Raw genomic sequence first — 15647 nt, 5'->3', positions numbered from 1 at the left:
GATGGCTCTAAGAGAGTTGTCTTTGGCGAAGTTGAGTTGCCAGTTAAGATTGGACCGCAGGTGTTCAAGAGAACCTTTTATGTGATGGATATCCAGCCTGCCTACAGCTGTCTGCTAGGTCAGCCTTGGATTCATGTTGCTGGTGCTGTTACTTCTACCCTCCACCAGAAGCTCAAATATGAACTAGAAGGCCAGGTCGTCACTGTCTGTGGTGAAGAGGATATTTTTGTTATCCACATGTCTACATTTAAGTATGTAGAGATGGACGGCGAGATGCACGAGATGCTGTGTCAGGGCTTCGAAGCCATAAACATCAATGAGGTCGCGCCCGAAGCTGTCTTTTCACCTGAGTTTGAGAAGGTCGGGACTTCTATCTCTTCATACAAGAAAGCTGTCGAAGTGGTTAAAGTTGGTAATGCCCAAGGCTGGGGAAAATTTGTGGAGCCAGTCATCAAAGAAGACAAGTTTGGATTAGGGTATGCTCTAGGATCTCAGAAGAATGAAACCGGTACTCTCTCCAGCGGGGGTTTGGTTTCTCCCCACATCGTCAATGCTGCAGATGAAGACAAGGCTGACAGCGACTGTGACTTAGATAGCTGGATTTGCCCGTGTGTCCCGGGAGAAAAGCTCGACAATTGGTCGTCTGAAAAAACCGTCCGGGTTACTCTACTGAAAGAGTGATTTTTATTGTTTTCCTTTATTACATGCATAATAAAGTCTTACACTTTGCCCAAGGTGTAACGGCTCATTTGTAGGGCCATCCATTTAGTTACATTTCACAATTATTTTTATCATCAATAAAGGATGGCTTTTGCAAACAATTTTGTGTTCTTTTTCTTTCAGTTTTTTTTTCTACTTTTACAAAAAAAAAATGGCAATGTTTCTTTTTTCGTTTTTTCTTTCTTTCCAAAAAAAAATCTCTCATTCTAAGGTAAAGCATGATCCTCCATCATGCAGAGCTGACCACCCGGATCTCACTACTAACGACACTGCTATGGCCATGTATGACTTTGACAATCCTATCTATTAAGCCGAAGAAGGGGTTGAGGAAGATTGTGAATTGCCTGAAGGGTTAGCCAGATTGTTGAAACAGGAGGACCGAGCTATTACACCTTATCAGGAGGTGATTGAGACCATCAACATCGGTACCACAGACGACAAGAAAGAGATCAAGATCACGGCAAGTCTACAGGACGAGAGGAAAGACCGTTGATCATGTACTTGACTGTGTTAGAAAGGTCAATGGGTTGTGTGCTCGGTCAGCATGACGAGTCAGGTCGAAAAGAGCATGCAATATACTACCTTAGCAAAAGTTTACCGACTGTGAACAAAGATACTCATTGCTCGAGAAAACTTGCCGCGCTTTGGCATGGGCTGCTCGCCGACTAAGACAGTATATGTTGACTCACACGACTCTATTGATATCAAAAATGGATCCAGTCAAGTATATTTTTTAAAAGCCAGCACTTACCGGAATGGTTACTAGGTGACAAATGATACTGACAGAGTATGACATCCAATACACTTCACAAAAAGCCATCAAGGGAAGTGTCTTGTCAGACTATCTTGCAGAGCAACCGATTGATGATTACCAACCTATGAGGTTTGACTTTCCTGATGAGGACATCATGTTTCTCAAATCGAAAGATTGAGAGGAACCACTCTCGGAGGAGGGTCCTGACCCTGAATCCAAATGGGTTATGATGTTTGATGGGGCGGTCCACGTCAATGGTCGCGGAGTTGGTGTAGTCTTGATCACATCGGAAGGGGGTTCATATGCCATTTGGTGCCAGAATAACTTTTCCTTGCACCAACAATGAAGCCGAATACGAAGCTTGTATCCTAAGACTTGAGGAAGCCGTCAATATACAGATTAAAACCCTGGATGTATACGGGGATTCAGCTTTGGTCATCAGTCAAACCAACGGGAAATGGTGCTATGCTGGAACTACGTACCCAAAATTGATGTATCTCGGTCAGAGACGAATGAAGAAAGCATTTGGTCAGAAAGTGCGCCCTCGGGGGTATCAAGTCGGTGAATTGGTACTCAAAAGATTTCTTCCTCCCAACACAGATCACAGGGGCAAATGGACACCGAACTATGAGGGTCCGTACGTGGTTAAAAGGATTTTCTATGGCGGAGCTTTGATGCTAACAACCATGGATGGCGAAGGATTCCCGTCCCCTATTAACTCAGACGCAGTTAAAAAAAATACTTCGCATAAAATAGACCCGCTGGACGATAAAAAGAATAGTCCAGGCAAAAAAAGGGCATCCCGACGAACCAAAAAAAAAAGAATAAAGAGGTTCGGGCAAAAATTAGGGATATAAAAAGAGTACACCCGGTGAGTCGAAAACCCAAAAGGGCGGCTCAGGCAAAAATGGGTATCCCGGTGGATTGAAAACCCGAAAAGGGGGCGATCCAGGCAAAAGTTAGGGAATAAGCGAATGACTGTGATCTGAGTTCATCAGTGTTATATCACCGTTTCATTCAATCCGGCAATCTTCGAAGGTTAAAGATCGACTAATCATCCACTTCAGAAAGCAAGATGAGCAGAGCGTCTTGAGGACATACGAGCCATAGCAGAGTCGAAACTCGGTGGGACCCCGTATCCCCATTGCCATTAGGATAGTTCTCTTTTTATAGCGATCACCTCTTTTCAGGGATCAGCTTCCTGATACCCTCGCCTATTCCTGGCACAAATTTTCTCCCCAGTAAGAGTCGAATAATTCAGTTAAAGAGCCTCTTTATTTTTCATTTATCAGTTTGTTTGCAAAAATGTCCGAATTTTTGATAAAACATATTGCATATGAACATAATGGTGGCTTTTGTAGATGATTTGCACAGGAAAAAATTTAAAATTGCTTTGAATATGCTTAATCCCGGACGGTGAATTCAAACCGAGTAATTCCCCCGAGGCATACGTGTATTTTTGGTTGCAGGTCACAGGAACCGGATGCCAAGTCATGAATCCTCATCCCCAAGCGGTTGACAAAGTCTCTCCTCAGCAGAGCATGTTCCCCAGCAGAGTTGACAATATCCAGACTATATATCCCCAGCGGAGTTGACAGTGTCAGACTGTATCTTCCTAGCAACAGCGGAGTGGTTGCATAACCAACAGATGAGAGGGTGGTGTTCCCCGTGTTCATCTCATTCCCCAACAGATTATTTTTAATAGATTTGTTAATCCCCAGCTTGAGGGCGATTAGCAAGTTCATATTCCCAGCAAAGGTCGTTTCCTACGACATTTCCCCAGGAAGTGTTTTCCCCACAGACTCTCCTCACAGAGCCTCGCCGAACAAAGTTTCCATAGATGATAATCCCCCCGCAAGGTCAACTTTTCAAGCAGCCAATTTATTTTTGGTGGCTCATTGGTCCCGGCAGAAGGATCATTCCCCACAGAGCATTCAAGGATTGATACAGCGATCTGTTCCCTACCGGAGTTTGCTTCCCCAAGCAGATTTCTTTTTACACCATGCATAACATTTGCATTTGCATGCATATCATATCAAGCATACACATAAGCTGATAAACAGGTTCTTCCAAGAAGACTGAAGAATTACTTTACAACCAAGGTCATGAGATCCAGCCAGAGGATCAAGCGTGAGTGATCCAGCCTGAGGGTCGTTTTGAAGATTCAGCCTGAGAATCGTTTTCCAGTGATCCAGCCTGAGGGTCATTTAGAAGATTCAGCCTGATAATTGTTTTCCAGTGATCCGGCCTGAGGTTCATTTTGAAGATTCAGCCTGAGAATCGTTTTCCAGTGATCCGGCCTGAGGTTCATTTTGAAGATTCAGCCTGAGAATCGTGTTCCAGTGATCCAGCCTGAGGGTCATTTTGAAGATTCAACCTGAGAATCGTGTTCCAGTAAGCCAGCCTAAGGCTCAATTTGAAGATTCCCCAGTGAAGTCGCCTACAAGCTTTATTTCCCCAGCAAGCCCAAGTCTAATTGAGGAGTCGTTACAACATGTTCTAGCCCGAAGAATATATACGAAGCCCAAAAGTGGAATATTCTCGAAGCTGCATATCTAATATGAAGGTTGGGTGTAGATTACAAAAGAGGGTCAACCAGCGCATGCCTCAGATGCGGGATCCTAATGATGGGAATTTATCATCAAAACAATTCAGATCTAGCCAGAAGATCGAAGTAGATTCAGCCATAGAATCGAAACAAAGAAGATCTAGCCAGAAGATCGAAAATCGCAACAATTAAGATCTAGCCAGAAGATCGAAGTAGATTCAGCCAGAGAATCAAAGGAAATAGATTCAGCCAGAGAATCGAAACGAAGGAGATCTAGCCAGAAGATCGAAGAAGATCTAGCCAGAAGATCAAAATCGTATCCAACCCGAGGATCAAAATTAATATCCAACCAGAGGACTAAATTGAGTATAGGTTCAGCCAGAGGATCGAAACATCAGATCCAGCCAGAGGATCGGAAGAAAAATAAACAGCGCGGTGTATTTCCGCGTTTTTGTGGTGTTCTCGGAACGCATATTTTCGATCTGTCTTTGGTATTCAATCACAGCTCACCCCGTTTATCTGATAAGCTGTTCGCTTTCATCCTACTCGGGTTAGCTGATGATTGAATAGGGGCAGCTGTAATACCCCAAAATTCGCCCTCCTCATTCATGCATTCATTTAGCATTTCATATTGCATTTCATCATGTCAATCAGAATTAAATCCAAGAAACTTTAAAAAAAAAAAATTTACAAAAAATAAATAATAAAAAAATAAAAAAAATATAATAGAAAAACTTGGACTTGGACCTCTCTCATTTGAGCCCACAAAGCCATGAAAATCAGGTTATAAAAGAGGGAAATCAGACAGAAAAAGGAAGAGAAGCAAAATACTCTGAGGTTTCCTTGAAACAAAACCCTTGACAAAACCTGGAGAGAAACCTGACAGAGAACTCAGAGCAACCCCCAGCCAGCTCTGAAAAAATTCAATCTGACTCACACACTTTCATCTCACGCAAACCCTAACATTGCCTTGCAACCCAGCCGTGCCATTTGATTTCAACCGGTCTCTCCCATCAGGTTTGCCTCATTCCCATGATTTTATGCTCTTAATTTGGATCATCTGAATGTATGAGGTATGATGGATGAATTTCATTATGTTTTTGCCCACGGGTTTAATTATGCATGAATGGGTGAAACCTATGCCTTGAATGTTTAATCACATGATTTCTGAAATGTATGCCACAGGGTTTGAGGTTTCTGAAACCATACTGTTATCCATGAAAAAAATGCTTATCGTGTTTCACTAACCCTTTTGTTGAGTTTTTGTGAGGGCTCACAGACTCTTGCAGAGATGGTTTGCGTGGTTTTCCCACTTTATTTGTGGGATACACCCTGGAGGTTCATTCCGATTACCTGTACTGACTCACCTTTCTTTGATGGCATTAGCTTGGGAGATCCCTGGGTTTCTTACTCCTTTAATTGCTGTTACTTCGGATCTTTATCCGTGTGGTACTTTTACCTCTTTTCCGCATTTTATCGCTTTCTTAGCTGGAAGACCTCGATAGGAGGCATTTGTTTTCTTTTGTTTATTTACTTCTGAGCCCCTTGTTGGCACATTTACTTTATACATGTTTGTTTTGTATGTGTTCGTATCCCTGCAGGTAGCGCGGTTCCTTCGTCAAGGACTGCCTTTTTGCACTTGAGCATCCCAAACCCTAAAACCCAAAGCAACATGTTAACTCCTTCTACTACAGGCGAAAAAGTCTCCAAAGGTCGAGCATCCGGTAGATTGCGTAGTAACGTCGTTCGTCCAAAACCCACTCCATAACCCCGTAGTTAGTCGAACTACGTTTTGCTCTGATTCTCAGGCCAGATGAGATACGTAGGCATAAGACGCGATGTCTTAGCGAGCACAATTACCCTTAACCCCTAGGTAGCCGAGCTACGAAGACTCTGATTCTCATATTCAGATGAGATACGTATGCAGTGGATGCGACATCCGTGCGAGTCATTTTCATTTAACCCCCTTTTTTTTAGTAAATAACACATTAGATAAACCCACACCCTTTAGACAAGAACTACAAAAGTGGATCCCGTAGAGTACTACGGATGCGTAGGGGTGCTAATACCTTCCCTTCGCATAACCGACTCCTGAACCCAAGATTTGGTTGCAAGACCCCGTCTTGTCCTTTCCTTTTTCAGGTTTACTTCGAGCATTTCCGTTCCCTCCTTTGGGATGAATAACGCACGGTGGCGACTGTTCTGTCATTTTCTTTCGTCGGTTGTTTTTTTGCGCACTGTATTTTTCAGGTTGCGACAGTTTTGTAACAGCAAAGAAGAAGTTTGCTGCGATTTCTGAAGGCCCAAATCCAGTTGGGTGATTAGGTTATAAATAGCATATTTTAACCTAGTTTATGTAAGCCTCATAGAATGAAAATTTAGGGGTGTGTGTGAGGTAAACCTCCCAACCTGTGGGAAGGTTACCATGTGTTTCTCAGTGTTCAAAGGTGAGAGTATTTGTAACTCAAAGCCTGTAGGCAAGAGTTGTTATGGTCTTTAACGAAGTTGTGAAGCAAGTTCAAGTTGTTTAGCATTACATTGTAATTGTAGTGATAAGAATGGAAATTGGAGGTTTCTATCTAAGAGTTCCAAGGTATAGATTGCATTGGGTAGGGATTAAGTGAAGAGTTGTAAACGGGGGAGTTTAACTCTGAATTAATACTGCTGATAGTGGATCTTCTTCCTGGCTTGGTATGCCCCCAAACGTAGGTGTGTGTGACACCGAACTGGGTTAACAATTACTTGTGTTTTTACCTTCTGCACTTTATAATTCTGTCCGTTATAAAATAAGGTCAACCGGTAATGCTGTAACAGGTGATGTTCAAATCAATGTTGAGACATCATGCTGATAACTGTGCAGGCTCAACAGAAGTAAGTGCTATGTTTGATCTCTGCTGTGTCTTTGTACCAGATGGACAGAACTGGGTGTTCTTCCATTCTATGGTGATATAGTAGCAGATGTCGTGACATCTGTGAATGTGTGCATATCAGTACTAGGTTTTAATTTGTATAACTGTGTTGCTGTATTAGTAACAATGTTAGATCAGATGTCATTACTTGGAGTAGAACATCTAAACTCTGACTACACCAAAATTTCAATTGCTATCAGAGCAGGCATCCTGTTCTGTTTCTGGATGAGATCCATGAGTTATACTATCTGGTATCTTGCAAGGTGTTATGTTAGTACTGATGTTGGAACCTGTGGAAGGTTCTGTGATTTCCGTGAATGGTCCCTTGAAGTAGGTGGATGGACTATTCATGACAGGAACTGTGTGTACCTGTCTCTGGAGGTTGGCAATTGGCCTTTGTGTGGGACAACTGTGCTAGTTTTGAATCATGTTCAAGCTTGGTATGTTCTTGGAGGCTGATCTGGTGAAGTGTGTGTTCATAGGTTGAGTTGTATTATGATTTCCGCTGCATAATACCTGGCAAAACTTAAACTCTGATGTAGTTTCCCCTCATGTGGATGAAAGGCTGCTGTATTCAAGATTTCATCATAATCTACTGAAGATGTCAAAGATACTTGAGTCTCCTCAAGTCCACTCATCATGACGTTCTCACTTCAGGATGGTAAGAATCACCTGATCACTGATTCTTTTACTCTCTTGGGTAGTGTATATGAAGTCCTTGAAGACTTTCAAGGAGGGTCTGTTCCAAGGAGGTGGAACTAATGTTCTATGTGATGTTAGAACATGTTGTTCAACAAGTATGCAGCTACTGGTTAAAGAGCAGATGTTTTTAGGTGTCAAACAAAGGGATACTTGTGTTTGGAACCTACTCCTGACCTGGAAGAGGAGACATATGTGTGTGCTAAGTTGACAAGGGTAGGGTCAACTGTGTGTGTGCTCAAGAAGGTCACTCTTAGAAGTCTGATCTCTAGAAGTGGAGCTGGTTGAGATGTGACATTGTGCAATTTCCTGCTGGTTGTCTTATTCCTGTAGATTGATCAGGGTGGGATAGTTGTTCTCTGAAGTACTTTGTTGTGTTGGAAGACAAGTCCCCTAGATGTTAGAAGTCAATAATGGGGTAACCTGATTGCTACATCATTTAAGAGGATTGGGACCATGAATCTTGGTATTCAAACACCACGCTCAGAAGTGGCAATTCTTTCAAGGAGTGAGAATATGAAGATTCAGAGGTTGGTTGAGGTAGTATGCTCTGGCAATGCATATCTACTAATTGACTGGGGTTTCTTTAGTACTTATGGTCAGCTGGAGTCTGATTGGTGTGGAGGTTCCATGATTGTCAATTTGAGGGGGAGTTTTGGTTAACCTTCTCACGTTTGGTCAGCCTAGGGTCTGGTTGGCTGTTGACATGTGTCACATGGGTTCTGGTTGTTATGTGACACATTTGCGAGGAAGGATTCATCTCTCTCTCATTCCTAAGGGTGAATCTAATCTGGAAAGATTCTCAAGACTGTTGAGGTGCTTGCAAGCAGAAGATGTTGACACAAGAAGAGTATTTTCAAAATATTCTTATGGTGGAAGTATCTGAAAGGATAATTGGGAAAGGATTTAAGATCAATGTCTACTTATGCCAAGTACAAGTATTTAATTGATTTCCTTGGAGCTCAAGATAACTGATGCTCTTAAAGATGTTGGAACATCTCTTCTTCAAGACCCTGTGCAGAATCACAGGAAGGATAGTACATTGGTTTATGATCTATCTCTTTGGTGGCAGCAAAAGCATATGATCTCTGAAAAGGTTTCCTGGCAAGAAACATGTTCAGCCTTGGTGTGTACAAGAAGAAGACATCATAGTCTTGATGGTGGTTACTTGAATCAGTTTATTTCTGATCTAGGTAAGGAAATGCATTGGCTAATGCGCACTGTGGAGTTAAGAACAAGTGGCAGCATTCTTGACATCATGGAAACAACCTTGCTTTAGGAAGTGGAATCCTTGGTATAGCTGAAGGGTTAGTTTCTAACTGGTCCTTCTGAAGACTCGTGCATCAGAGTGTCTGATGTCTTTGGAGAAGAAGCAGGGATTCATCAAGGTGTGAGCTTGGATGACTTAACTGCAAACTTGCAGGATGGAGGTTGTTTACTTAAACTTGGTTCCACAATCAAGTCTATGAGAGCGTTAAACTCTTGCTCTGTGTAGGGAGGAAGTTCTTTCAAGTGGCAGAAGAAGGAGCTGAATTCAACAGCTAGATGTTAAAACATAATGTTGTGACATGTGGTTCAACATCAGAATCTTAGTTGGTGAAGTGGCACATCAACTTAAGATAGAAGGGTCTACAGAGTTGTAGATTGGGTACTTCAAAAAGATCGTTCTCAGTGCAGTTCTTTGAAGTTGCTGGATGGAGAAGATGTTACATGTTCATGTCTTAGAGAATCTAAGTCTTGTTTAACATGTAGCTTGAAGTTCAAGTCTCACTTGGAAGGTCATAATATCTTTGGGAGAAGTCTGATAAACGTGGAGAGGTCAATAAGTGGCATTTGACTTTTTCATATGAGAATTCATGAAGGAGGTAATCAACTAGTTGGATTTGGTCCATCTCAGAAGTGATTTCGAAGAATCAAGATAATCAACATATGGAAGCTGATTATTCTTGAGGAAAGTCTGAGACAAATTACTTTTGAGCAGAAAAGTAGTAAGTTGAAGACAAAAGGAGGTGTTTTCTATTCATCTCTTGGAACTTGTGGTAGGAGTTCTGAGCTATCTATGGAAGATTATCTCTTGTAATGGGATGAGAATGTATATGTCCCAATTTATGTCTGGGTTCTCTTGGATCAAGCTGGTGACTCAGTGATATCTGAAGATTATCAGATGGTGTTCTTTGTTATGTTGTGAAGGATGTCCTAACTAATGTTAGAACATTTTGTGAAGTGGTTTTCTGTTCTGGTTAGAAGAGAGATTGACACAGAGTGTGGATGTGTTCAGCCAAGAGGGTTAAACAGAGGGTGTGCTCTTGAAGACATGAAGATGCATCTTATGTTTTCCATTCATCAAGTGGTCTGGGTTCTCTTTGAATTAGGAAGTATGTGAAGGTCCAACTTTGGGGTGTTGGATATGTTCATGTGTGATCTCCAAGTTTCAAGAGGAGAGTTGGTTGTTCATGACAGGAGGAGTTCTGTCTTTGCGCTGCAAGTAATCATCAAGCTTGTGGTCTATGTGTTCTCAGATAACAAGGTATGGCACCTTGTTAGTTATTGGGATGATGTGGTGTGTGTCAAGGCTGAGCAAGCAGAAGAATGTCTGATCGGATGTCATGACATTGCCTTGGACAATATTGTTATTTCCTTCTGAAACTTACAGTCATAAGGAAATATGGATGTGGTGTGTCATTATGATATATTAGAATGAGCATGTGTGTTACAGTTGTGTGGTACAGGGGGAGTAACCATCTACTGTTGTTTGTGATTTTGGTTGTAGTGGTGCTAGATGTCAAGCTACCACTGGAGTTCAAGAAAGTGTTCATGCAGGAGTGGTTCAAGATGTCAGACTCAAAGTCATGGAATCTGATATGGGTGTACCTGCTGTGAAGCAAGAGTGTGTGTCTACTTGATCAAAGCTGTGAAGCAAGATCAAGTGGGTGGTGCCTTGATCTAAGCTGTAAAGCAAGATCAAGAGGGGGTATTCTTGATTGAAGCTTTGAAGTAAAATCAAGATTTTAAGTGCTTCTTTGGCAACATTTTTGACAAAAAGGGGGAGTAACACCTGTACCCCAAGACAACAGATTCTTTGCTATGTGCTTGAACAGATATTGAAGATCCTCTAAACCAAAGGTTGTGCTGTTGTTAGAAGTTTTTATTTAACTTTTGTATCTGTGTGAGTGTGTTGCTACTCTGAGTGTATTAGCTAGGTTAATTTCCTGCTAGATAAGTGTTTTCTGCTGCTATGGACTCTATTGTGAGACCAAAGAGTTTTAGCCAAAAATTTGCCAAAGGGGGAGTTTGTAGATGTTTGATTGGCTGCATTATATGGTAAAACACTAGCTGGATTCTAATGTCTTGACTGATGTCATGACATGTTGTGGAGATGTTTGTTTGACTGCATTGTATGTTAGAATATCTAGTTGTACTCTGATGTCTTGGCTGATGTCATGACATACTGCAGGATTAGCTAATACAGGATTTATTGAATGTCAAACTGGATGTTATGACGTTCATCCCTGTCAGCAGATACTGAGGAATAGAACAGTTGGTGTTCTGTTAGAACTCAGTATTTATTTTCAGTCTGGTTATCAAGGAAATACCAGACCTGGCATAAGGCCTACTATCTGAATGTCAAACTGGATGTTATGACATTCATCATTGACAGCATATACTGAACAATAGGCAGAGTGGTTTTCTGCTACACTTCAGTATGTATCTCAGTCTGTTCTTCAGGAGGATAACAGACCTGACATAAGGCTAATTGTGTAAATGTAAAATTGGATGTCTTGACATTTATTAATGTATGCTGACACTGAGGTATGGACAGATTGGTCCTGTACAGTTCAGCAAATTTGTACAGTCTGGTTTCAGGAAAAACAGACTTAGCATATGGTCCTTGATTTGGATGTCAAACTGAATATTGTGACATTCATTCATGACAGCGTATGCTATATTGTAGGTTGTTTAGTTTTTCTGTTTCATCATTTTTCTCAGGCTATTCTTCAGGGATTCAACAGCTGAGAGAAAATCCAGGAAACTAACAACTGAGCTACAATTAAGGAACCTAACAAATAGCCTATTTGTTAGTACCCTAATATGTGGAAATTAGGTTAACTTGCTTAACCTTAATTTTAGGAGCGCCTGTGTATAAAACTGAATTAGTTAATTCTGTTATGTGTGGCGTTAATTGTGGAGGTCTTGAAGACTCAATCAGAATAAACAATTTCTAAATATGGAGATATTTTAGGAACTAAATATGGAGATATTTTAGGAACTAAAAGATTGAAGACCTTGATTGTAGCAGAAACTTTCTGCTGGTTTTGTAATAGCAAAGAAGAAGTTTGCTGCGATTTCTGAAGGCCCAAATCCAGTTGGGTGATTAGGTTATAAATAACATATTGTAACCTAGTTTATGTAAGCCTCATAGAATGAAAATTTAGGGGTGTGTGTGAGGTAAACCTCCCAACCTGTGGGAAGGTTACAATGTGTTTCTCAGTGTTCAAAGGTGAGAGTATTTGTAACTCAAAGCCTGTAGGCAAGAGTTGTTATGGTCTTGAACGAAGCTGTGAAGCAAGTTCAAGTTGTTTAGCATTACATTGTAATTGTAGTGATAGGAATGGAAACTGGAGGTTTCTATCTAGGAGTTCCTAGGTATAGATTGCATTGAGTAGGGATTAAGTGAAGAGTTATAAACGGGGGAGTTTAACTCTGAATTAATACTGCTGATAGTGGATCTTCTTCCTGGCTTGGTATGCCCCCAGACGTAGGTGTGTGTGACACCGAACTGGGTTAACAATTACTTGTGTTTTTACCTTCTGCACTTTATAATTCTGTCTGTTATAAAATAATGTCAACCGGTAATGCTGTAACAGGTGATGTTCAAATCAATGTTGAGACATCATGCTGATAACTGTGCAGGCTCAACAAAAGTAAGTGCTATGTTTGGTCTCTGATATGTCTTTGTACCAGATGGACATAACTGGGTGTTCTTCCATTCTATGGTGATATAGTAGCAGATGTCGTGACATCTGTGAATGTGTGCATATCAGTACTTGGTTTTAAGTTGTATAACTGTCTTGCTGTATTAGTAACAATGTTAGATCAGATGTCATTACTTGGAGTAGAACATCTAAACTCTGACTACACCAGAATTTCAATTATAACATACAATTTTATTATTTCTAATTAATTAAATTAAAAGCCTAATTTCATTTCTCCACTCACCAAATATATAATTCCCTTAACTATAAAATTACTAAAATAATCTTACAACTTCAAAAATCATCAAAAATATCACAATAACTAAGTAACTAACACACTGCATCATTTTAATAATATATATGATAATATAATATTAAAATAAATTAGGGGTGTTATAACTCTCCCCCGCTAAAAAGGATTTTTGCCCTCGAAAACTACCTGACGAAACTAGCTCAGGATAGGATTCCTTCATCCGACTCTCCAGATCCCAAGTCATGTTACCTCCAGCAGGTCCTCCCCAAACAACCTTCACAAGAACAATTTCTTTACCGCGTAGTTGCTTCACTTCTCTATCCTCAATCCGAATAGGTGAAACTTCAACCGTCAGATTATCCCGAACTTGTACGTCATCCATTTGTATCATGTGAGATGGATCATGAATATACTTCCGAAGTTGTGACACATGGAACATATCAAGCAGATTCGAAAGAGATGGGGGTAGTGCCACACGGTAAGCAACAACTCCAATCTTTTGGGTAATCTGATAGGGTCCAATGAAGCGAGGAGTTAGCTTCTTAGACTTCAGAGCACGACCCACACCGGTCACAGGAGTGACTCTTAGAAAAACATGATCACCTTCTTGGAACTCCAGATCCTTCCTTCGTTTATCATGATAGCTCTTTTGCCTGCTCTGTGAAGCCTTCATCTTCTCTTGAATCATTTTGACTTTCTCGGTAGTCTGTTGAACGATTTCAGGTCCGAGTACAACACTTTCTCCAGATTCTTACCAACATAGAGGAGTCCTACACCTTCAGCCATATAACGCCTCAAATGTGACCATACCAATGCTAGAATGATAGTTGTTATTATATGTAAACTCGATCAATGGTAGATAGATGTCCCACACACCTCCTCGTTCCAAAACACATGCCCTCAATAAGTCCTTAAGAGACTAAATGGTGCTCTCAGTTTGTCCATCTGTCTGAGGGTAATAAGCAGAACTCAACCTCAACTTAGTACCCAAAGCTTCCTGTAAACTCCCCTAAAATATGGATGTAAACCTCGGGTCTCTATCGGAAACTATACACGAGGGGATCCATGCAACTTCATAATATTATCAATATAGATCTTAACCAACCTTTGTAATGAGAAACTAATCTTAATCGGTATGAAGTGAGCCGATTTAGTCAACATGTCAATAATCACCCAAATAGTATCACTTCCCTTCTGGGTATTTGGAAAACCAGTCAAAAAGTCCATTGAGATGTTATCCCACTTCCATTCAAGAATCCCTAATGGATGCATTAGTCCAGATGGCTTTTGATGCTCCACCTTAGACTTCTGACAAATCAAACAAGAATAAACAAACTGTGCAATTTCCTTCTTCATTCCTGGCCACCAGAACATTTTCTTTAGATCCTGATACATTTTGGTAGCTCCAGGATGAATGCTCAAACTGCTCTGATGACTCTCTTCTAAAATCATTTTCTTAAGTTCCGGTATATCAGGTATACAAACTCTGTGTCGAAACTTTAGAATTCCATCTCCATCAATTCGAAAGTCTTCATCATTACTTTGTCCAACTAATGCTAAACGATCAACCAATGTCACATCCAATCTATGCTTCTCTCTAATCTCATCAAGAAAACTACTAGTTAACTTCAACATACCCAACAGCACACTATCTGGAGTCACCTCACATACTAAACTCAAGTCTCTGAATTGTTCAATCAAATCCAACTCCCTAACCATCAAAGCTGACATGTGCAAAGACTTCCGACACAAAGCATCTGCTACCACATTGGCTTTACCAGGATGATAATTCAAACAAAAGTCACAGTCCTTCAAAAACTCTAGCCATCTCCTCTGTCTCATGTTAAGTTCCTTCTGATCGAAGAGATATTTCAAACTCTTATGGTCGCTAAATACTTCAAATCTGGAACAATAAAGATAATGTCTCCAAATCTTAAGAACAAATATTACTGCATCCAATTCTAAGTCGTGAGTAGGATAGTTCCTTTCATGCACCTTCAATTGTCGAGAAGCATAGGCAACCACCTATCTATTCTACATAAGTACTCTACCTAAACCCATCTTAGATGCATCGCAATACACAACAAAAGGTTCAGTTGGATTTGGTAGAATCAAAACTGGTGCAGTTGTCAACTTCTTTTTCAATGCTTGGAAGCTCTCTTCACATTGTAGATCCCATACGAAAGCTTGACTCTTTCGAGTCAACTGAGTTAAAGGTAAGGCCAATTTTGAGAAACCCTCAATAAACCTTTGATAGTAACCAGCTAGTCCAAGGAAACTTCTGATCTCAGTAACTGTCTTCGGGGATTCCCATTGTAACACTTCATCTACCTTCGAAGGATCCACCGTTATACCACCACTAGAAATTACATGCCTCAAAAAACTAATTTCACGCAACCAAAACTCATATTTAGATAGCTTAGCATATAATTTCTTCTCTTTTAAAACGTGAAGCACAATACGGAGGTGTTCTGCATGCTCTTTATCTCATTTGGAATAGATAAATATGTCATCAATGAAAACCACAACAAACTTATCCAAATAGGGTCGAAATGTCCTATTCATATACTCCATGAATACACCAGGTGCATTAGAAAATCCAAACGACATTACCAAGTACTCATAATGACCGTACCGAGTTCTAAAAGCAGTCTTGGCAATATCTTCATTCTTCACTCTAATCTGATGGTACCCCGATCTCAAGTCTATCTTGCTGAATACACACGCTCCAACCAGTTGGTCCATAAGATCATCAATTCTGGGAATAGGATATTTATTCTTTATAGTAACC

The 15647-nt window shown here is 40.6% G+C and overlaps 1 protein-coding gene across 1 annotated transcript; it reads right to left on the bottom strand.

Annotated features, from left to right (window-relative positions):
* Positions 1–12933: 12933 nt before the first annotated feature.
* On the bottom strand, positions 12934–13544 carry LOC127078719 (uncharacterized). The gene is made up of 2 exons (XM_051019152.1): positions 13043–13544; positions 12934–12941 (listed from the first exon to the last, which is right to left on the bottom strand). Exons 1-2 carry the CDS (start codon positions 13542–13544, stop codon positions 12934–12936), a joined length of 510 nt encoding a protein of 169 aa, XP_050875109.1.
* Between the last annotated feature and the right edge of the window lie 2103 nt (positions 13545–15647).

Source organism: Lathyrus oleraceus, chromosome 5, assembly GCF_024323335.1.
Source record: "Lathyrus oleraceus cultivar Zhongwan6 chromosome 5, CAAS_Psat_ZW6_1.0, whole genome shotgun sequence".
Classification (NCBI taxonomy): domain Eukaryota; kingdom Viridiplantae; phylum Streptophyta; class Magnoliopsida; order Fabales; family Fabaceae; genus Lathyrus; species Lathyrus oleraceus.
Note: the sequence above shows the minus strand (reverse complement) of the source record. Positions and strands in the feature narration are given on the sequence as shown.

Coding starts and splice junctions, on each gene's coding strand:
- LOC127078719 (XM_051019152.1), bottom strand. CDS start 13,544: ATGATTCAAGAGAAGATGAAGGCTTCACAGAGCAGGCAAAAGAGCTAT.